General features: G+C 53.7%; 1 protein-coding gene across 1 annotated transcript; it reads right to left on the bottom strand.

Annotated features, from left to right (window-relative positions):
• Window positions 1-2619: 2619 nt before the first annotated feature.
• Window positions 2620-17477, bottom strand: SARM1 (sterile alpha and TIR motif containing 1). The gene is made up of 9 exons (XM_083480218.1): window positions 16051-17477; window positions 8391-9009; window positions 7926-8138; window positions 7513-7604; window positions 6990-7225; window positions 6572-6674; window positions 5132-5321; window positions 4274-4395; window positions 2620-3166 (listed from the first exon to the last, which is right to left on the bottom strand). The coding sequence occupies exons 1-9, from the start codon at window positions 16794-16796 to the stop codon at window positions 3043-3045; spliced, it is 2445 nt and encodes an 814-aa protein (XP_083336344.1). The 5' UTR covers window positions 16797-17477; the 3' UTR covers window positions 2620-3042.
• Window positions 17478-22006: the final 4529 nt, after the last annotated feature.

Raw genomic sequence — 22006 nt, 5'->3', positions numbered from 1 at the left:
AGTGGGGAGTATTTTCCTTTTCCAGTGGTGCAGCTGCCCCTCTTGGATGGACCTGGGTGCCAAGGGGGGGCGGCCCGTCTCTCGAGGACAGCTGGCCCTCCTGTGCCAAGGGAGGTGGTGCCCCCCTCCCACTCAAGTTTGCTTCCCCATTCGTACTTGGAGGGGAAATTGCTGGTGGCAAATTGCGCCTGGACCCACCTGGGCGAGGGTGCGCATCAAAGGACGTGTCGCAATAAAGTTGGAAGTGTGCGCTGATAAGATGCTGGATCTTCTCTTTGCCCTTTTGTGGCATGTTGGCACTCTGAGGTGTGCCAACGGGGCCCTAAAGAGCGGCCTTGAAGATGCAGCTCAGCCTGGGGGGAGGGGGTGTTTTTCCACTCCTTCCTCTGTCCTTCTGCACCGAGAACAGATAAGAAGGAAGATCTGGCGGTTCAGGAACATCATGAGAACATCGGAAAAGGCTGCTGGGTCAGGTCCAGCGTCTTGTTCTCACAGTGGCTAACAAGATGCCCCAGTGGGGCCGCCCCCCAGCAGGACCTAAGCGCCCCCTCCCCTCCTGTGATTTCCAACCTGTTTGCATGCAGGATAATGAAGAAGAGGAGTTTGGATTTGATATCCTGCTTTATCACTACCCTAAGGAGTCTCAAGGGATGCAGGTGGCGCTGTGGGTTAAACCACAGAGCCTTGGACTTGCTGATCAGAAGGTTAGCGGTTCAAATCCCCGCAATGGGGTGAGCTCCCGTTGCTCAGTCCCTGCTCCTGCCAACCTAGCAGTTCGAAAGCACTTCAAAGTGCAAGTAGATAAATAGGTACCGCTCTGGCAGGAAGGTAAACGGGGTTTCCATGCGCTGCTCTGGTTCGCCAGAAGCGGCTTAGTCCTGCTGGCCACATGAGCCGGAAGCTGTACGCCGGCTCCCACGGCCAGTAAAGCAAGATGAGCGCTGCAACCCCAGAGTTGGTCACGACTGGACCTAATGGTCAGGGGTCCCTTTACCTTTTAAGGAGTCTCAAAGTGGCTAACAATCTCCTTTCCCTTCTTCCCCCACAACAAACACTCTGTGAGGTGAGTGGGGCTGAGAGACTTCACAGAAGTGCGACTGGCCCAAGGTCACCCAGCAGCTGCAGGTGGAGGAGCAGGGAAGCGAACCCGGTTCCCCAGATTACGAGTCTACCGCTCTTAACCACTACACCACACTGACTCTCAAGGATGTCCTTGCAGAGCCGCTGCTGCCAGTCAGTGCAGGCAGACCCAGTGGTCTGGCTCAGGACAGAGGCACCTTCCAAGGGACCCATGAATCTGGTCCTTAAAATTGACTGGCAGGGGTGCAAACTGCAATTATTGGGGGTCATCGAGACCAAGGCCCTGAGTGGGGGAACTGGGTGGTGACTGAGGGGGGACCTTCCCTGGGCACTCGGTTACCCATCTCCCACCCAAGCGTCCACAAGCCTGGCACGGGGAGGAAAGGCTGGGTGCTGGAATGGCGGCTGAGAGCAGTCCACCCCGGAAAGCGAAAAGATAAGATATATCAAAGCCAAGGAAGAATAAGGGGCTGTGTGCAGCCACAGCAAAGCCTGGCTTGTTCTGCTGCTACTCCTAAGGCACACTGGGGTTTTTCCAGCAGGTCAGATGGCTACCTGTCAGGGATCCTTTAGCTGCGATTCCTGCACTGCAAGAGGGTGGACTAGATGAGCCTTAGGGGCCCCTTCCAGGAAGGGTTTGGATTTGATATCCCGCCTTTCACTCCCTTTAAGGAGTCTCCAAGCGGCTAACATTCCTCCTTTCCCTTCCTCCCCCACAACAAACACTCTGTGAGGTGAGTGGGGCTGAGAGACTTCAGAGAAGTGTGACTGGCCCAAGGTCACCCAGCAGCTGCATGCGGAGGAGCGGAGACGCTAACCCAGTTCACCAGATTACGAGACTACCGCTCTTAACCACTACACCATACTGGCTCTCAGGCTCAGGAGTAGTGAGCAGCCCTGCTCTTTCTCCAGGCCACGCATAACCTTATGAACTTCTATCATGGCGCCTCTTTCTCACATCCCCAATGCTGCAACCTTTTCCACATTGAGAGTCGTTCCACCCCTTTGGGGGTTTTGCCTGCCCTTTCCTGAACATCGCCTTTTTGAGGACTGTACTGGACACAGTTCTCCACATGTGGCCGCATGACAGATTTCTATAACAACATCATGATCCTGGCCATTTTGTTTTCAGTTCCTTTCCTAACCATCCCTTGCAAGGAATGCGCATTGTCGCTCGGTCAACCTCACTCAGCTGTCTCTTGGGACCACAAGGTCTGCCACCTGCAATTCAGGGCCCCATGAGCAGGTAACATGAAATTAAGACTTTTTTGACCTGACACGCATCATTTAACACTTGTTTGCATTGAATTGCATTTGCCATTTTGCCACCTATCCGCTCCATTTGGAGAGGTCCTTTTGGAGCTCTTTGCAATCTCTTTTGTGTTTAAACGTCCCTGAACAACTGAGCACCACCGTCAGTAAACTCGGCCACTTTGCTGCTCCTTCCCAGCTCTAGATGGTTTATGAAGGAGTTTGAAAAGCAGTCTTTTCCTAAACCTCTGACCATTTGCTTAGCTTAAAAAACAGATGAGCAGACACCGAAGGAAGCTTCTGGAGCCTGGAATCTGATAAATACTTTAATACAAGATAAACACTACAAAGCCCACCTTCCCAACAGCCAAGTAATAACCTAATTGGTTGAGAAACCAAACATCTTACCCAGGCACACAAAGAGTTAAGAGCCTCCGGTGAAAGGCCACTAGCAAAGGAGAAAGTTTGCTGCTCCAACTGTCCTCCCAGGGCAGCTTCTTCCGGGATTTTGCATAACCTAATCTGCATATCCCAAAGGCAGCCAGCAGGGGGCACCGACGCAGCGGTGGCTGAGCCTGCAAAAGCTGGGGGGGCAGGGGGGTGAGGCCCCTCTCTAGGGCAGTGCAGACTTGGGGACAGAAGCAAAGGGTCACCCTCTTCTTCCCACCACCCCCTTCCTCGGCTCCGTTGGGGGGAGCACCTTCCAGTTCCCTAGTTTTGAGGGGGGCCACACTCCAGGCTGTTTTCCGAGCCAGCGGAGGAATCCCGGGAGGAGCGGCCTTGCAGGAAGCGGATGATCTTCTCAATGGTGGCGTCTTGGTATTCGTGGGACCATCTGCATGGGAAGAGGAAATGAAACAGCTGAACCACGGGTCGGCAAACTGAGGTCCGCAGGCCGGATCAGGCCCAATAGCCTTCTAAATCTGGCCCGCGGACGGTCCAGGAATCGCTGCATGGATTGCCAGTGTGTGTTCTTTCCCCCTCCCTCCTATGGCGGCGGCGCCTCCTCCCTCCCTCCTCCTGGCTTTTCCCTGCCCTGCCTAGAGGAGGCAGGGGGCTGGGCTTGGTTGGTGCCAGCAGCAGCGCTCAAGCAGCTGCCATTTTAAGCAGCCCCTCTCTGGAGCCCTTTCACACGCCGCTCATCGTCCCTTGTTCATTTCCCCCAAAAAATATAGTCCGGCCCCCAACAAGGTCTGAGGCAGGGGTCGGCAATGTGCAGCCCATGCACCGGATGCGGCCCACGAAGACCATTTTACTGGCCCATGAGCAGCCCTCGAACCAAGCCACACACTTGGCGAGTCCCCCCCTCTGCACTGCACTAAACCAGCGCAGCATGGCGCAGGCACTCTCAGAGCAGCGCCAGAAATCGCGTCTGCACATACGTAGATACCGGAAATCATGTCTGCTCATGTCCAGATGCCGGAAATTGCTTCTGCACAGAAGTGGTTTTCGGCGTCTGGGCATGTGCAGAAGCGATTTTCGGCACCGCAGACATGCGCAGACGCGATTTCCAGCATTGCACTGTGCCAGTCCAGCCCACGGACGACCTCCGTGGGAATAATTTGGCCCATGTCCAGTAAACCTTGCCGGCCTCTGGTGAGGGATAGTGGACCGGCCCCCTGCTGAAAAAGTTTGAGGACCCCTGAGCTGACCCAAGCCATGCGGTGCTTGGGGGTGGAAGGGGCTGTGGGGAATCTACAGCTCTTGTGTAGCGCTCCCAATTTTTCCCCTGCATGAACTGGAGCAGGAAAGGGGCAGGGGAAAGGGTGCAACTTCAAGCCTGGTGCTTCAAAGCGTCTTTTGCACCTGAAACTATTAGCATTAAATCGGTTTCAAACCCTTTCAGATTCAGCCTCGTCTCTCCGCGTTTCCCCAGATTCACCCCCCCCCCACAAGCAGCTGGCTGCCCTTATCCCCAGGGACACTCCTTGATCCCACTCACTTGATCCCGTTGAACTTCAGGATGGCTCTCATGTCCTCAGGAAGGGTCTTGGGATCCGGCCATTCGAAGTGGTCTGTGATCGGGACAATGTTCTTCCCGCTACTCAGGGCTGTGACAATTTCCTGTGAAGGATATGCATTTAAAAAGAGAGAAGAGAATCTTGCTTAGGGAGGGGTGAGTTTGTTCAATATGGTTTCCCTTCCTCTTGTCCTGCTGGCTTCCACGTACATTATATCAGGAAGATTTTGGGCATCACGTGGCAGGACCAAGTCTCCCCAAAAGATGTGCCCTCTCAATGAGCAAATGTTCCCGGCCTGTTTGCCCTCCTGTCTTGGTGATATTTATGCTGGTTTGGTCATGTCCACAGGATGGAAGATGGCAGGATCCCCAAGGAGATCCCTGCCCTGTGGAAATCCCTTGCAGATGACCGCAGCGCCTGGAGACAGGCAGACTGGTCATGCATCCACAGCAGTGACCGGAGGAGCAATGACCACTTGGAGGAGCGCAGAGAGAAGAAATGCCCTGGTGCATCTGCAGCAGCGCAACCAGATGCCTTCCTCTGCCCCGGCTGCAACAAAACATGTCTCTCCCGTATCGGCCTCCGCAGCCACAGCAGGCGCTGCGACTCTCCAACGTTTTGACTTCACCTCCCCAAGGCACACTCCTCCGTTGTCTCCTGAGACAGATGGCTGGCAGCTCAGCTCAAGGAGAAGCCCTTTGTCGTGAATTGGGCTGCGTCTCCTGCATTGCAGGGGGTTGGGCTAGATGTCCTTTGGGGGGTCCCACCCAACTTTTCTAGGATTCTCTGAGTTTCATCCCCACCCCCCCCAAACCCAGAGACACTATGAGCCCTCTCACCTTGTGCACCCAGTCTTTGCATTCGCTGTCCCCCACGCACTTGTCGAGGGCGTTGCGCGAAAGCAGCATCACGAAGTTCCGGGCGCTCATCACGCTCTGAATCAGCTTGTCCTCGAACTTCCCGGCCTCCAGCTTCTCCACGTCGATGAAGACGCTGAATCCGTGCAGCTGCAGGTGGACCTTCAGGAGGCTGGAGAGGCGGGAACAGGGCAGGGGGTGAAAGGAAGGGGTGGTTTGACCCAGGCACCCATAATTGGGCTCTTTCCGATTGCGTCTCCGGAGAGATTTGGGGTGATGGCATAAAGGGAAAGGGTTGGAGAACGCCCTTTCCCCTCCGGCTGCAACCTCAGTCCAAACTGTACCCTCCCACAGCTGCTGCTGCTGGCCTACCTTACAGGGCGGTTGTAAAGGAACTAATGTACGTCTGCCCTCGTCTCCCCCTCCCTGCTTATGTGTGCTTGTGGTTTCTCAGCCCTCCGCTCGCTCCCACTTCCCCTTCTTTAATTAACATGAGCCATTTTGGGAGACTACAATTGTTCAGAAAGCAGAATAATAAATGCATAATTAATAAGCAAGTGCTCTGAACGCCTCCAAAGTGTTACAATATCAGTGCTAAGGATAATTATATCCATTTCACGGTCTTATTTTTAAGTCTTAATGGGTGCGTTTTATTCTCATTCAGTCCCCTCTAGAGAACGCAGGTCTCTTGTAGAAATGCAACTCGTAAAAATCTACTACTGCTGCTAACGGTAGCGCAAAGTGCGGTTGCAGTGAGTTCCACAGGTTAATTCTACACTGTCCCCTGTTTCTGGCCAATCAAGGCTGCAAGCTTTGCTCTGAGCCCAGCTTGTCAGAGATCCTGCCGACCACCTTAACCACGGAGCAGCCTTTTTGGACCAACCTTTCAGAGGTCACGTGGACTACAACTCCCATCATCCCTGAACATTGGCCAACCTGGGTTGCTGGGAGTTGGAGTCCAACACCCTCTGGATGACATTGGCTTGGGGAGAGCCGCCGTGGGCCAACCCGTTTCCTTGAACAGAGAGGTTGAGAGATTAGAAGTTGAGGTTGAGAGAGACAGAAGGGACCCCCAAAGGTTATCCAGCCCAACCCGCTTCAGATGGCCACCCAAGCTCTCTTTAAAAACCTTCAATGAAGGTCCACCACCTTCTGGGGGTGTCTGTTCCGCTATCAAATAGCTCTTATTGCCAGAAAGTTATTCCTAATAGTATTCCGGGTGTGATCTGTCCAAGCCAGGATAGAGCGGTCCTACTATTTCCCTTGATCTGGACACAGGACTTCTGTTGATGCAGCCGAGAATCGCATTAAGCTTTTCTGCTGCTGCATCACACAGTTGGCTCTTTACAGAAGGAGAAAGGAGGCTTTTCTCTTTGACACGCCCGCATGTGTGAATGGTCCGCGCTGCGTTCCCCTGCCCACCTGGCCAGCTGCGCCCCAGTGGCTCTCCGGTAGCTGATGAAGACGTCCGTCCCCTCCAAGGTGGACTTTCCGCTGCTGCAGGGCAGAGGCGAATGCAGCATCTCTGGGAGGAGACAGAAAGGGGGTGGGTGGCCGTATGGGCTGCGCCGCCCCGGGTGCCGGAGAGGGTTCCTCCGCCACTGTTCCCCACCTTAGATCCATTTGTTCCCTCCCTTCCAACAGCAAATTGTTTCATGGAATCATACTGTACACTTGGAAGGGGCACCCAGGGGTCATCCAGCCCAACCCCATTTAAAGATCTCCAGTGAAGAAGAGTCCACCGCCTGGCGAGCAAGGCTGTTCCACTGCCAAATGACTCTGACCCTCAGGATGTCCTTCCCCGGGGTTGGGGGGTTTGCAGAGCAAGGGGAGAGGTTACCTCGGGCGGCCGAGAGGATGCGGACGCGGTGGAAGCCCATGTGGACCTGGCAGTCCTCCTGCAGCTGCTGCTCCGTCACGCGGTGGAGGAAGTTGCGGTCGATGCCGCTGGTGACCAGGTTGTAGGTGTACTGGCGGAATTTGGGGTCCACGGAGCCCAGCCAGTCGGCCAGGTTGCTGCGGTCGCAGGTGGAATAGTTGGCGTAGGTCTTGAGCTCTGTCAGCTCCCGGAAAAACCTGGGGGAAGGAGGGGGCAGCTCTGTAGGGCTGAGGGCAGGGGGGGCACCTTCTGCCAGGTTGGAGCAGAGGCACGCCACTTTCGGAGGGGGAACTGGCGGCCCTCAAGGTGCTCAAAAGCCTTTTGCATATCTGAATTTCCTGCAAACGTGGTGTGGGCTTTTAAAAAAAGTTGGAATGGCAAACATGAGTACAAACTGCTGTACTCAGGGAGCAATATAGCACAGCTTCTGTTTTTGATCTGGTGGGTTCCCTCAGAGATCATCCAGCTCAATCCCGCTCCTTACCGCTTGCGTGTGATGCTGGAGGTCATCTGGAGGTCCACCCGCAAATCCTCCTCCGTCATCCTCAGCAGCAGGTCGCCATCCACCTGGTGTTCCTGGGGGGAGAGGAAGGATGGGGTCAGTTTCACATCCAAAGAGCAAGGGGAGAGAAAGCAACATGATCCATGGGGTGGAGGGACTCTGCTATGAAAAAAGGTTGTGGTGTTTGGTAGAAAAAGTGAGTAAGAGTAAGAATAATGTTCTTATGAGGGGTCTTAGCCAGGGGTGAGCTAGAGAGGCAGCTTTTTGGGGAGGCCCGCGTGGGGAGTGAGCTGTGAACCCTGCAGACACCTGCAGTCTCTTCAGGGGCCCTCTCCTCTCTCCAGGAGCCCTGATCCCCATTCCCCGCACAACCACTGCCCCCTTGCAAGCCCTACCAGGAAATTGGGGCAGTATTTGACAAAGCCGATCTGCTGGAGCCACTTCTGCACCTCCAGGGGTTTCCAGTTGGGCACCGTGGGCAGCAGGCGCCGGGGCACCTCTTCGCCCATCGTGCAGAGCGCCCTCTTGGCAAGCGAGGAGGTGGTGCCGTCCGGGGAGTAGCAGACGATCCTCTTCAAGCTCTGGATGGCCCCGATCTCTGTGAAAATCTGAGCAGAGCAAAGCATTTATTCACTTCCTGTCCTCTAAGCGTCCTGTTCCTCCCCGTTTGGAGAGGTAGGTTAGCCCGAGAGGGAGCAACCAGCTTGCCAGTGAGCTTCATGGCGGAATGGGGATTTGAACCCAGATTCTAGTCAGGGATTGGACCCAGGACCTTCTGCATGCAAAGCAGGGGCTCTGCCGCTGAACTAAGAGAGGAAGTAAGGTGCTAGTCCTCATGGCGCTGCATGCAAACAATCTACCTGCATCTTCTTCTGCTGGGCCTTAATGGCGGCCTCTGCGCACAGGTAGAAGGCAGCCAGGCACTGGGCCTCTGGGCGGGAGCTGTCCAGAAGGGGCACCAGGCGCTGCAGGTCCTCTGCCGTCCTGCCCTGGCTGTTGTCGCTGCTGCCCAGCAAGGTGTGGGCGAAGTGCCCCGGGTCCAGCGTGGCCACGAAGGGCTCCACCAGCGCCAGGGTCCCCGAGTGCTCCACCTCCTTCTCCACCTCCTTGTTGGTGGCCAGGACGGCCACGGCCAGGCAGGCGTGGAACTGCACCAGGAAGCCGTCCTTGGAGAAGGCCAGCGGGAAGAGCCACTCGGCCGCCTTCTTCTCCACCATCAGCCGCTGGTTGGCCGGCCCGCCATGCATAGCCGCATTGGCCAGGGCGGCAGCGCAGTGGTGCAGGACCACAGGGTCATTCCAGCGGCACCAGTAGAGGAGCGCGTCCAGGCCGCCGTCGGAGATCAGCTGTGAGCAGGTGTCCTCAGAGTGCTTGAGCATGTGCTCCAGGATCCCCGAGGTGCTGCGCGCCAGAGGGAGGCTCTCGCGCTCCTTGGACAGGTTCAGGATCACACCCAGGCCGATGCGAGCCACGCGGTCCCTAGGGGCAGAGAGCGGGGAGGCAGAACGGGGTCAGGGAAGCAGCCTTGGAAAGAAGTGGAAAGAAGGCCCTTCATCACATGGCCCAGAGTTAAACGGCGGAACTCCCTGACACAGGAAGCAGGGATGGCCACTAACTTAAAAAGGTAAAGGTAAAGGGACCCCTGACCATTACGTCCAGTCATGGCTGACTCTGGGGTTGCAGCGCTCATCTCGCTTTATTGGCCGAGGGAGCCGGCATGCAGCTTCCGGGTCATGTGGCCAGCATGACTAAGCAGCTTCTGGCGAAGCAGAGCAGCACACGGAAACACCGTTTACCTTCCCGCCAGAGTGGTACCTATTGATCTACTTGCACTTTGACATGCTTTCGAACTGCTAGGTGGGCAGGAGCTGGGACCGAGCAACGGGAGCTCACCCCGTCGCGGGGATTCGAACCGCCGACCTTCTGATCAGCAAGTCCTAGGCTCTGTGGTTTAACCCACTGCGCCAAGGAGGATTAGACAAATTCAGGAAGGAGGAGAGAGGTATCAATGGCTCCTAGCCATCCTCTGCCTTCACAGTCAGAGGCACTGATGTTTCTGAATACCAGTTGCTGGAAACTGCAAAAAGGACTTCTGCACTCAGTGCACTCAAAAAGTACTCAGAGGTGCCTTCCTTGTTGCACCCCACCTCGCCTGAGTGGGTGGAACAATCACAAATCAGCTGGACTGGAAGGCAGGTAGCACAGAATTGTGGAACTGCAGAGCTGGAGGGCATCGCAAGGGGCATCTATTCCAACCCTCTGCAATGCAGAAATGTTCAGACTCCAGGGCTGACACCACTGGCTCTGTTCTATGTTAACTGTGGGTGGAGGGAGGAAGGAGGGACTTTGCTCCAGCCGGGGCTTGGACCCATAGCTGGGGCGGGATGGGGAGCATCAATGCCAGCAGGGGGGGTTGCATTGCAAGGCTAAACAGCACCCCCCTCACCCACCAGATTCTGCCAGGCTGGCTTGTTCCAGGAAGTGAGCGAAACGCCCCGTTCTGGGAAAACTTGGGCTCCCTCTGTGAGCGACTGACGTCGGCCTCCATCAATATCTGGCAGCCGCTGCACCTGCCAGCCCTGGCAGGGTTCCCAAGCCATCTCTGCAGGAGGCTGGGTCCTGCACTCAGGACCTGCCTGGCCCAGCCAGATGGGCCTATCTCAAGGAAGTGGAGAGCTTGGACCTGCCACCCCCAGATAAATTATAAGATAATAGAAGTGTCACTGTAAGAGCTAGAGAGGGACTTAGAGGTCACATGGTCCCCGTTCAGTACAGGGAATCCAGAGAGCTGCAGGATCTCTGAAGGACGGCCATTAGTGTGGGGCAATGGGGTGGCAACAGAGGACTGTTGGGGCAGAAGGCAGGCAGCCCAGCAGGAAGTGGTGCCAGATCGAACTCATCCCAGTTTCGTCATCCTCCTTTTATCGCTTGACTCCTAAGCTGATGCAGAAGTCTCTTGCGCTCAGGTTCCCAGAGGCAAGTGTGAGAGCAGGAGACGGGACTAGACGGGCCATTGGCCAGCAGGCTCCTCTTCTTATGTTCTTGGCCCTGCCAAATTCTGCATCTTCAGGTACCTGAATCGCTGTGCCGTGGAAGATGCAGAAAGCTGGTTCTGTGCTGCTCCAGAGAACCAGGGATTCAAGTGTCAAGGAAGAAAATCCCAAATAAACCTTAGAAAGACGCCTCTGAGGGCAAGAGCCATTTGACCTTCCTTGGGAGGTGGGGAAACTCAGCCAGATGGGCGGGGTATAAATTATCATTATTATTTATTATTATTATTATTATTATTATTATTATTATTATTATTATTATTATTTTCAGTTTTTTAAACAGAGAATAGATGGTTTTAAAAACCTCCAAGGAAGGAGAGTTGTCCACTTTCCAAGGAGTTTGTTCCACTGTCCAGCAGCTTTGACACTCAGAAAGTTCTTCCTAATCTTTAGCTGGAATCTCCTTTTTTTTGTAACCTGAAGCCATTGGTTCATGTCCTGGAGCAACTGAAAACAAGCTTGTTCCCTCTTCCCTTTGAGATATCTGAAGATGGCTCTCGTATCACTTCTCGGTCTTCTCTTCTCCAGGCTAAACACACATGAGAAGAGCCTGCTGGATCAGGCCAGCGGCCCATCTATTTATTTATTTTTATTTTTTATTGGAAATGTTATTTACAACATAACATAAACCCCCACCCAATACAGAATTCCACCCTCATTAAACGTGAACATAACATACAATAAGCATAACATACAACAATACAAACAACCAAATAAAAGACTTTCTTTATCCTGTATCTGGCCTCCTTATTTACTTCTTCTAAACTGTTTCCTTTATGAATAATTATTAAGCTTTTTCTAATTATAACTTAAATATCCACAAAGTCTCCTGCAGACATGAATCGAAACAAGTCCAAGTATGTATTTTAGGGCACTGTTTTGCCAAGTATTCTCTGCTTTTCCCCCATGCTTTTTGAAACTCTTGTCTAGTGTGATCTCTGATTGCCTCTGTTAATCTAGCCAGCGGCCCAACTAGTCCACCATCCTGTTCTCTCACACAGTGGCCAGCCAGATGCCTATTATGGGATGCCCGCAAGCAGGACTTGAGCACGAGAGCAACTCTCCCCTCCTGTGGCTTCCAGCTCCCTCCTTCTCTGCCCTGCTCCCATCGGGGGACACACTGGCAGGGCCCCTCTCCCTCTGGAGACCACCTCATCTTGGCACAGCAGCCAGCTGATTCATCCTCCAGAGTGGTGACGAGCAATCAGCACGCAGCAGCAGCAGCAGCACAGCTTGTCCTGGCCACATGGAACAGAACAAGGCGGCTTCCGCCCACCCCCCCGCCCTGCCTTGGATCCCCACCCTGGCGAGGCAGGCTGGCGGTAGGAAGGGGAGAGGTGTGTGGTTTATCCGGAGAGATGCAAAGGCCAGCAGCCGCTCCCTCCTGCCAGGAAGCTCATCCGATGGATCCAACGTCTTTCTGGGTCTCGGCTAATGCATTTTCCCAATTAGAAGCCCCGGTGGGCCCTTAAAAGCCCACCTGGCAGAGGGGAGAGGCTGCCTCGGCCCTTCCTGTGGGGCTCCAGAAAGGACATTGTGCCCCAGGGCAGGTTGTTTTGTTCTCAAGCAGATCCTGGCAAACTTTGATTTTGTATTTCATTTATAATGAGGATCGTAGCCAAGTGGGGATTTGAACCCAGATCTCCCAGGTCGCAGTCCTCCTTTAATCCCCACAACATCCCTGTGATTGAGCTTAGGCTGAGAGGTAGCAACTGGGTTTCAAGGTCACACCCAGTGAGCTTTGAAACCGGGTCTCTCCCGGGTCCAAATCCTCATTTAACCCCTGCAGGGTTGAACCTGGGACCTTCCGCCTGCAAAGGTCTGTTCTACCAAAGCAGCAGCTTCTCCCTAGGAATAAAGCAAGATGCTAGTCCTCATGGTTCCAAATTTAAATAAACAGTGCTCTAAATAGGAACATACAAAGCCTCCTTATATGGCGCAGACCAGTGGTCCACCTAGCTCAGTATTGCCCACACAGACTGGCAGCAGCGGCTCCCCAGGAGTCCAGGCAAGGGGGTCTTAATCTCTAGCCCTACCTAGAGACACCTGCAGCTGCTATGAAGGCTTTTTCTCCTAGCTAGTTGAATGAAATAGCAGTCACAAAATTAAAAGACGCCTGCTTCTTGGGAGGAAAGCAATGACAAACCTAGACAGCATCTTAAAAATCAGAGACATCACCTTGCCAACAAAGGTCCGTATAGTTAAAGCTATGGTTTTCACAGTAGTGATGTGTGGAAGTGAGAGCTGGACCATAAAGAAGGCTGATCACCGAAGAATTTATGCTTTTGAATTATGGTGCTGGAGGAGACTCTTGAGAGTCCCATGGACTGCAAGAAGATCAAACCGATCCATTCTGAAGGAAATCAGCCCTGAGTGCTCACTGGAAGGACAGATCCTGAAGCGGAGGCTCCAATACTTTGGCCACCTCATGAGAAGAGAAGACTCCCTGGAAAAGACCCTGATGTTGGGACAGATGGAGGGCACAAGGAGAAGGGGACAACAGAGGACGGGATGGTGGGACAGTGTTCTCGAAGCTACCAGCATGAGTTTAACCAAACTGTGGAAGGCAGTGGAAGGCAGGAGGGCCTGGCGTGCTCTGGTCCAGGGGGTCACAAAGAGGCGGACACGACTAAATGACTAAACAACAACAACAAGTTGAATGAACATCAACAACGAATAGTTTGTCATCCTGGTATGACACAGGGCAGCTATGGCTGCTGACATGACTCCAGAATTTGGGGGGGGGGGAGGAGTCAGCAGCGCGGTCAGGCCAGGACTTGGGGGGTGTATGGGATAATTATCACAGAAGATTATTATAATTCGAGGAGATAGTGATCTGGCATGGTCACCTCTTCCAACTCTGGTTATTCCTTCCTGCCTCTGCTTACTGTGCTTTATTGCTTTCAATATCCTTTGTGAACCTCTTCATGGATCACTGCCTTGCCATGGCGAAGGGGCTTGAATAACTCAGAGAAGCTATGAACTATGCCATGCAGGGCCACCCAAGATGGACAGGTCATAGTGGAGAGTTTTGACCAAACGTGATCCACCTGGAGCAGGAACCAGCAAGCCACTCCAGTATCCCTGCCAAGAAAACTCCATGGACAAAGGCAACAGGCATATAAAAGTTATGACGCTGGAAGATGAGCCCCTCAGGTTGGAAGGTGTCCAAAATGCTACTGAGGTTCCAATACTTTGGCCACCTCAGGAGAAGAGAAGACTCCCTGGAAAAGACCCTGATGTTGGGAAAGATGGAGGGCACAAGGAGAAGGGGACGAAGGAGGACAAGATGGTGGGACAGTGTTCTCGAAGCTACAAACATGAGTTTGACCAAACTGCGGGAGGCAGTGGAAGACAGGAGTTCCTGGCGTGCTCTGGTCCAGGGGTCACGAAGAATCGGACACGACTAAACGACTCAACAACATCCTTTGTGAAAAGGCCCTTGTGTTGATGAAACTGGTCCAGCAAAGCCTTTGATGTAGAGTAGCTCTGCTTGAGCCGGTGTTAGTCCAATAGGACACAGGTCTATAAAATATCTAGTTTTGGAGCATGCCAGGTAGGAGTTCGGCACAGACTCGTGGCCAGAGTGCTGTGCAAAAGACGGCAACCTGGGAGTCGCTTCGCCATTTCTGGGCTCCTCAATAGCTAATTGAAGTACTTGCTTGGTAATGTGTATTTTTGCTTGCTGTTTGGAATAAAATCTTTAATCTTCTCACCCAATTGCGCTTGTATTGCTTCCGAATCTAAATTTTAAAAGAACCATTTTGCATTGGGCAAGACAGGGTCAAAACCGGGGTCTCATTCAGCAACATGAGCAAGATTTGGAACAGGCCTGGCTTGGCCCATTTCATGGAAAGCAAAGCCTTGAATGTGCCCACGTTACATGTTGCCACCCCTGAAAGACCATCAAGGGCAGGTTCCCTAAGAACCTAAGAAAGAGCCTGCCAATGGCCCCTCCAGTCCAGCATCCTGTTCTCACAGGGGCCAAACAGATATCAAAAAGGGGAACTGGCAGGCAGGATCCGGGCACAAGAGCCCTTCCTCCCCTCCTGCAGTTTTCAGCAACTGGGATTCAGAAGCACTGCTGCCTCTGACTGTGGAGGCAGAGCTGAGCCACTGGTAGTCCTCTCCTTCTCTGTGGATTTGTCCAGTCCTCCTGAGTCCCATAGTTTAACTATGCATGGCCTAAGTGCACCATTGGCAGAAGGCACGGGTGCCTCTCTTGGCAAGCCTTCATTTGTAGTGCCACCGACAGCCCTCACAGGAGCGGGAAGGCCCCTGGGAGCCCCCACTATAAAACCACTCTTGTGTCTCTGCACGAAAACCTGCCCTGCCTTCCTTCTCAGCCCGCCTCTGCTGTCCCTCTGCCACTGAGAGGTGTGAGTGGTGGTGGGGATCTCTCCGGAGGCAGGGACACAGCGATCGCCCACCTTCAGGCAAGGGCATGCCCAGAACAGGGACTCATGCAGAGAACCACAGGGGTGGGCTTCTTTTGGGGCTTCCTGCACACTCAAAATGCAAACCTTTTAAAAGCAGGTGGGAAAATCCCTTTGGGGAAGAAAGGCTGTGGGAAAGGGAGTATAGGAAGGAGGAATTTCAGTGAGTGTGTCACTTCTTCCCTACACAAATGTTGCCCCATTGCCAAGGACAGGGAACTGGAGGTCCAGGGGCCAAATGCGACTCCCCCATCCAAAACCACACCCCCTCCCCCTAGGCTACACACCTGCCTGGCCCTTGCTTCACATCCTCATGCCCATTCCCCTTTCCTGTCTCATCAAAACATAGGAAGGCAGAGCTGAGAGGGACCCCCCCCCCAGGGGCAGCACAGGGATCACAGCTAAATAATCCCTGACAGACAGCTGTCCAACTTCTGCTTCCCATGAGGTCCCTTTGACTTCCCTCCTCCCCTTTTGTGGGTTCTTCTGTTAACTTTTCCTCCTGCAACTTCTCTGTTAATCCACTTCTACTAAATCTTCAATAAAACCATAGTTGAACTTTTGACTACAAGCGTCATTCCAGTCCTACTAATAATTTTAATTGTTGACAATGATTTTTAGAATAAACTATGCATTTTCCCCATTCCTTATTGAAATATTGGTCTTCCCGATTCCTAATTCTTTGGGTCAGTTTTGCCATTTCTGCATCTGCTTAATCTGCCATTCTTCTCTGGTGGAGACTGTGCCTTCCCCTTAAGCATGATCGAAGTCCATCCCTCTGCAACGCAGGTATCACAACTAAGGAATCACTAGCTCATTGTCCGTCCCCCGTCCCACCCCCCCACAAAAAACACCCCTGGCATTCATTGCTTGGCCTCCTTTTGCCTCTGGACCCGCCCACCTTGGCATGCGGCTCCTGGAAGCTTGCAAGGAAGGGAATGTGGCCCGTGATCTGGAAGCAAAGGTCCGCCAGCCCTGGCCCCCTGCAGACGCCTCGGCCCGTTACTCCCCCCCCCTCTCCCTGCCTGGCTCACCTGTTCTCCGCCACCAGGATCTGCTCCAGGAGTTTGGCCGCCTGGCACTTGGTCTCGTGGTCGGCCGTCTGGAGCAAGGACAGCAGCAAGTCCAGCCCCCCCTCCAGGCGAATCGCGTCGCACAGGCCCTTGGCGACCTCCCTGCCCACGGTGGGCATCAGCCAGGCCTCCTCCACCAGGGCCAGGATCTCGGCCAGGCCGCTGCGGAGGTCCTCGGGGCCGGCCGCCTGCTTGGTGGCCGAGATGGCCTGGTGCAGGTCGGGCAGGATCCTGTTCAGGGCCGCTTGGATGGCCGGGCTGGCCCCCGGAGAGCTCTCCTGGGGCGCCCGGGGGCTGCCTCCCCACCAGTCGACCGTCAGCCTCTCCGCGTCGGACATGGCTAAGCGGCACAGTCTATAGGCAGAGACGAGGAGAGGGAGCACCATCGGGGTGGGGGTGGGCGTCAGGGAAGGGGGGCACCTTAAAGCTGCATCCCCGGATCTGGGGGTGTCCCCAGGGCGGGCTTGGGAGCCTGGGGTCCGGCTGGCAGGAGGCTGGCACAGCGAGGCGCGGCAAAGGTGAGTCTGGGCGCGGCAGAAGAAGTGATGGAGAGAGATGGAGAGATGCAGGGCTGGAGGAAGGAGTCGGGCGCGTTCTTGGGTACCAGCAGTGAGCTGGCAGCGGTCCACTTGCCGGGCAGCTGAGCTGTTCGTCCTCCTGATGTGGGATGCAGAGCTCTCTGCCGGCAGAGAGGCGGCCAAGCCCATCCCCTCCGGCGATGCCTCGCCTTCCCCGCCGGAATGAAGTCACCTCCCCCTGAAAGGAGGGCCTGTCGCCGTGGCAACTGCATCTTCCTCCTTCCTTCCCTCTCTCCTCTCCTCCTGGTGAGACCAAGAGGACGAGGCATGGTGGTCGCGTCCTCGGCGGCGCTCCGGACATTGCACGCCCCCTCCCCAGTAATAATGAAGCAATTAAGGGGAATGGAAAGGGATTCAGGTGTGGGGTTGGGGAGGGGAGGGAGCGTTTGGGAAGTTGGCGGGGAGCGGCGATTGGACGAGAGTTTGACTTGTGGTTAGGTCATCCTCGTTCCTCATCTCAGTTCTACGGCTCCCATCAGCCTCAGCGAGTATGCGCTCCTCAGCAGCAAGTCGTGGGTTCAGGGAGGGGTCTTTCCCAGCCCCACCGTCATGAAATTGTAGGGTTGGAAGGGACCCCCAAGGGTCATTTAGTCCGACCCCCTGCAAGGCAGGAATCACGGCTAAAGGATCCCTGAGAGGTGGACATCTGGCCTCTGCTTCAAAACCTCCACTGAAGGAGAGCCCACACCGTCAGGACCTTCTTCCTAAGCTTGAGTGGGAATCTCCTTTCTTGTGATTTGAAGCCCTTGGTTCGGGTCCTGCTCTCTGGAGCAACAGGAAGCAAGTTTGCTCCATCCAAACAACTCCTCAGGTATCTGTAGTTAGATTATTATTTTCCCAGCCTTATTCTGTAGCTGTTGCCAACACAAAAATGGCCTGTTGTTCCGAGGACTCTGGCTGCGTACACAACATGCATTTTAAAAAATAAAATAAAATGACTTCCCACAAGAAAATATTGGGAACTGTAGTTCACCCCTCACAGCACTGCAGTTCCCAGCAGAAACTACAGTTCCCAGTGGGGAAATAATGCGCTTTCAACGTACGATGTGTAATGCAGCCTCGTTCTCTCTCTCTCTCAGACACAGACAACTTATTTTTATCTCTGTCCATTCAAGATCTCCCTGCCTGTCTCTGCAGCTTTAGAGCCAAGCCTGTGTTTGGGGGCCGTTGCAAAGACACTAATCCTCTTCCCGTCTGCGCGGAAAGAGATCCCAGAGGTGGCAAGGAGGGAAGGTGGGAGACCCGGAAGGTGGCAGCCTGAACCCCAGAGACACGGCAGGTCCCCCAAGCCACACCTGAGAAGGTAGGTTTGGCCTCTGGCCATTGGTTGTGGGTGGGGTCTGATGCAGTCAGAGGGGGGCTTTGTAGGGAGGTCTCTGGGGGCTGCTCCTCTGGGTTTCTGAAGCAAGAGATGCGGGGCCTTATGCCTGCAGGGATTCCCGCCCCTGCCCCTCCACCTCTCTGAGCAGGAGAGTCTTTGTCATGTGGGGGAAGTGCTTCAGAAAGGACTCTGGCTCAGGGGCAGAAGATCTAAGGTTCGACCCCTCGTAAGAAATTCTCCGCCCGAAACCCTGGCAATCCATTGCTGCCAGTCAGTGCCAGGCAAGACCGACCTGCTGAGACAATGCCACTTCCCATGTTCCAGTTTCAACCCTTCATTCCGGCACATGAGGTCTAGAATCCTACTTTGCACCTGCTCTGCATGCAGAAGGCTTGGTCCCTGACATTTCCATGCAGGGCTGGGAAAGAGACTCTGTGCCTGAAGCCCTGGGGAGGCACTGCTGCCAACCAGTGCAGACATTACTGAACTAAATAGATCAACGGTCTGTAAATGACCGTCTGTAAAAGTCTGAGTCTTTTAATGGGGGAGTTACTCACCAATTCTCTCTGCAGTAGCAGCAAGCTGCCAGGTGGGAGGTACGGGGGGGGGCAGAGGCAGGGACTTTCCTTGGCAGAACGGAGGATGAGTGTCAGGAGAGAGGATTTTCAGGCAGAGCCTTTAAGTGGATTCTGAGGCGGGGAGGGCGAGGGAAGCCGGCTTGGGCACCTGCCGATTAAAGAATCAGGGTGGTGTGTAAATCCCTTCGCTCAATTCCCTCGCTGATGCCAGATGGGACCCCCCCCAGGTGTGGGCAGTCCACATTGCAAGGGGAGCGGGGCTGTTGGCTCCCATGGGACAATGGTCAACGGGGCATAGAATTGTCGCATTGGGAGGGGCCCTGAGCAGAGCAGACAATCCTGGCTAGTAGCCATCAATAACCTCCTCCTCCTCCTTGAATTTGCCCAGGCCTCTTTTAAAAGCATCCCAGTCGGTGGTCATCACTGCTTCCAGGGGGAGGGAGTTCCACGGATTAACTCTGTGCTGTGTGATATTGGAATCATAGAACTAGAAGGGTCATGTAGTCCAGCCCCCTGAAATGCAGGTTGTTGTTAGCCGCTCTGAGCCCGGCTTCAGCTGGGGAGGGTGGGATATCAATAAAATTTATTATTATTATTATTATTATTATTATTATTATTATTATTAGCAGCCGCCCCATACGGGGATCGAACCAGCCACCTTGGCGTTATCAGCACCGTGGTCTAAACCGACGGAGCTACATAGGGTATATGGTTTTATTGATGCATATATGTTTATTTCCCCCATTTATTGTGTTTACAGTGGATGCTCGGGTTGCGAATGTGATCCGCGCGGGAAGCACGTTCGCAACCCACAGCGCCGCTTCTGCACATGTGCAGGTCACGATTCGGCACTTCTGCGCATGCACAAACACCGAAATCTGGAATTAACCAATTCTGGTACTTCTGGTTTCAGCCCCATGCGCAACCCGAAATCACACAACCCGAAGCGTCTGTAACCCGAGGTATGGCTGTATATCCCATCGTCTTTCTCTTCAGGGAGCTCAAGGTGGCATGCAGGGTTCTCCCCCGCTCCTCAATCAACCCTCAAAATAACCCTGTGAAGTAGGTTAGGCTGAGAGAAGAAGAAGAAGAAGAGTTTGGATTTGATATCCCGCTTTATCACTACCGATCCGAAGGTCGGTGGTTCAAATCCCCGTGACGGGATGAGCTCCGTTGTTCGGTCCCTGCTCCTGCCAACCTAGCAGTTCGAAAGTACGTCAAAGCGCAAGTAGATAAATAGGTCCCACTCCAGCGGGAAGGTAAACGGCGTTTCCGTGCACTGCTCTGGCTCGCCAGAAGCGGCTTAGTCCTGCTGGCCACATGACCCAGAAGCTGTACGCCGGCTCCCTCGGCCAGTAAAGCGAGATGAGCGCCGCAACCCCAGAGTCGGTCACGACTGGATCTAATGGGATCCCTTTACCTTTACCTTTAAGGAGTCTGAAAGCAGTTAACATTCTCCTTTCCCTTCCTCCCCCACAACAAACACTGGCTGCCCCAGAAGGTCACCCAGAGAGCTTCACGGCCAACAGAGAGGATTCAAACCCTGGTCTCCCAAGGCCCAGCCCTCTAATCCCTACACCCCACAAGATGAGCATAGGGTGGAGGCGCTCACAGCATTAACAACCATCAGCCACAGCTTTGGATTCAGCACAGAGCAAGCAGTTCTCTGCGTCTCCAGCTTCCAGCTCAGCTCACATAGAATAGAATCACAGAATCGTAGAATCCAACCTCTGCTTTCAAAGCCTCCAAGGAAGGAGAGTCTGCTCCTCTGTGGAACAGCTCTTCCTGTCCGGGATTCCGTCCAGGAATTCTTTCTCTGGGATTCCTGCATTTCAGGGGGCTGGACTAGATGACTCTTAGGGTCCCTTTCAACTCTACAATTCTATGGACACAGGGAGAGGGGATCCTTTGCCCAGCTGGGGCCCAGAGTCGCCCCAGCCTCTCTGGGTCCCCTTTGCCCCCTAAGTGAGTCAGAGTCACATCAGGGGGTGGGGGGGGAGCCTCCCGGATGGAGTTCATATTAATTAGTAACCAGGCGGAATCTGGGAGCAAATTCCACCGGGTTTTGTTTGCAGAGTGGGAGAGAGCAGGGAGGGATGTTTTTCCATGGAAAGTGAATCCGTTTATGGCTGGGATCAGGATGTGGCGAAAGAACTGCAGAGAAAGAACTTCCCTGAGTTCCCCCCAGTTTTTTCACACACACCTCAACTGGGCTCCTTAGGAATGGCACGGGCCCAAGGGCTGGATTTGAATCCAGACCGCGGTGGGACCTGGTGTCACAGTTCGGGCTCCCAGCTCTTATTATCCATTGGCTGCATTTATATCCCACCGTTTTCCTCGAAGGAGCTCAAGGTGGCCTACATGGTTCTCCACCTCCTCATTTAACCCCCACAACAACCCTGTGGGGCAGGTTAGGCCAAGGGAGGCGTTGATGAACCCCCAAGATCACACCCAGTGACTTTCATGATTGAGGTGGGGGGAGGTGTGGATTTGAACCCTTGTCTCTGCCAGGTCCTAGTCCAACACTCCAACCACTATACCACACAGCAGCATGTTGAATACCGGAGGTGCCTCTGAGCATGTGCCAAGTGCCTTCCTTGTGTGTCTAATAATGGCAGCCAATCGGACACCATTGGTCAGATATTGGGTTGGTGGCTTCCCAGAAGCTAGACATGTTGTGGGGTTGCTCTTGCGGGGGGCGGAAGCTCTAGAGTCAGCCCCAAATTTGGGGCCAGGTTGGGGGGAGTCTGGCGTGGCCCTCGGAGGGCTCTGCCCCAAGCTGCCTGCATTTTGACAGGCCCTTTCAGGGCTGCTCCATCAGGGGAAAGAGTGGCTGTAAAACTGCGTCAGATATTTGGGAAGCTGACTCCAGTCACGTTCCTCAAAGCAAAAGAAAGTCACATGCACAACCGAACATTTAAAGCACGATGATACCATTTTATACAGGCATGGCTTCCCCCAGAGAATTCTGGGAGCTGTAGTATGTTAAGGGTGCTAAGAGCTGTTGGGAGACACACACACACACACACACACACACCGTTTCCCCTCACAGAACTACGATTCCCAGACTTCCATGTGAAGGGGGATTGATTGTTAAACTGCTCTGGGAATTGTAGCTCCAGCAGAGGAATAGCCCCCATAGGAGCCAACTCCTATAATAATAATAATATAATAATATTAATAATAATAATAATAATATAATAATAATAATAATAATAATAATAATAATAATAATAATAATAATAATAATAATAATAATAATTTATTATTTATACCCCACCCATCTGGCTGGGCTTCCCCAGACACTCTGGGCGGCTTCCAAAAGAATATTAAAATACATCAAACATTAAAAGCTTCCCGAAACAGGGCTGCCTTCAGATGTCTACTGAAAGCCTGGTAGTTGTTGTTCTCTTTGACATCTGGTGGGAGGGCGTTCCACA

Source organism: Podarcis liolepis (assembly GCF_965112155.1).
Source record: "Podarcis liolepis genome assembly, chromosome: 16".
Lineage (NCBI taxonomy): Eukaryota > Metazoa > Chordata > Lepidosauria > Squamata > Lacertidae > Podarcis > Podarcis liolepis.
Note: the sequence above shows the minus strand (reverse complement) of the source record. Positions and strands in the feature narration are given on the sequence as shown.

Excerpts from the sequence above, each read along its gene's own strand:
- SARM1 (XM_083480218.1), bottom strand. The coding sequence starts at position 16,796 with ATGGGCTTGGCCGCCTCTCTGCCGGCAGAGAGCTCTGCATCCCACATC. Across the intron at positions 7,226-7,512 it reads TCCAGCATCACACGCAAGCG|GTTTTTCCGGGAGCTGACAG; the intron begins GTAAGGAGCGGG and ends TCCTTCCCCCAG. Across the intron at positions 3,167-4,273 it reads CTGAAGTTCAACGGGATCAA|ATGGTCCCACGAATACCAAG; the intron begins GTGAGTGGGATC and ends CTTCCCATGCAG.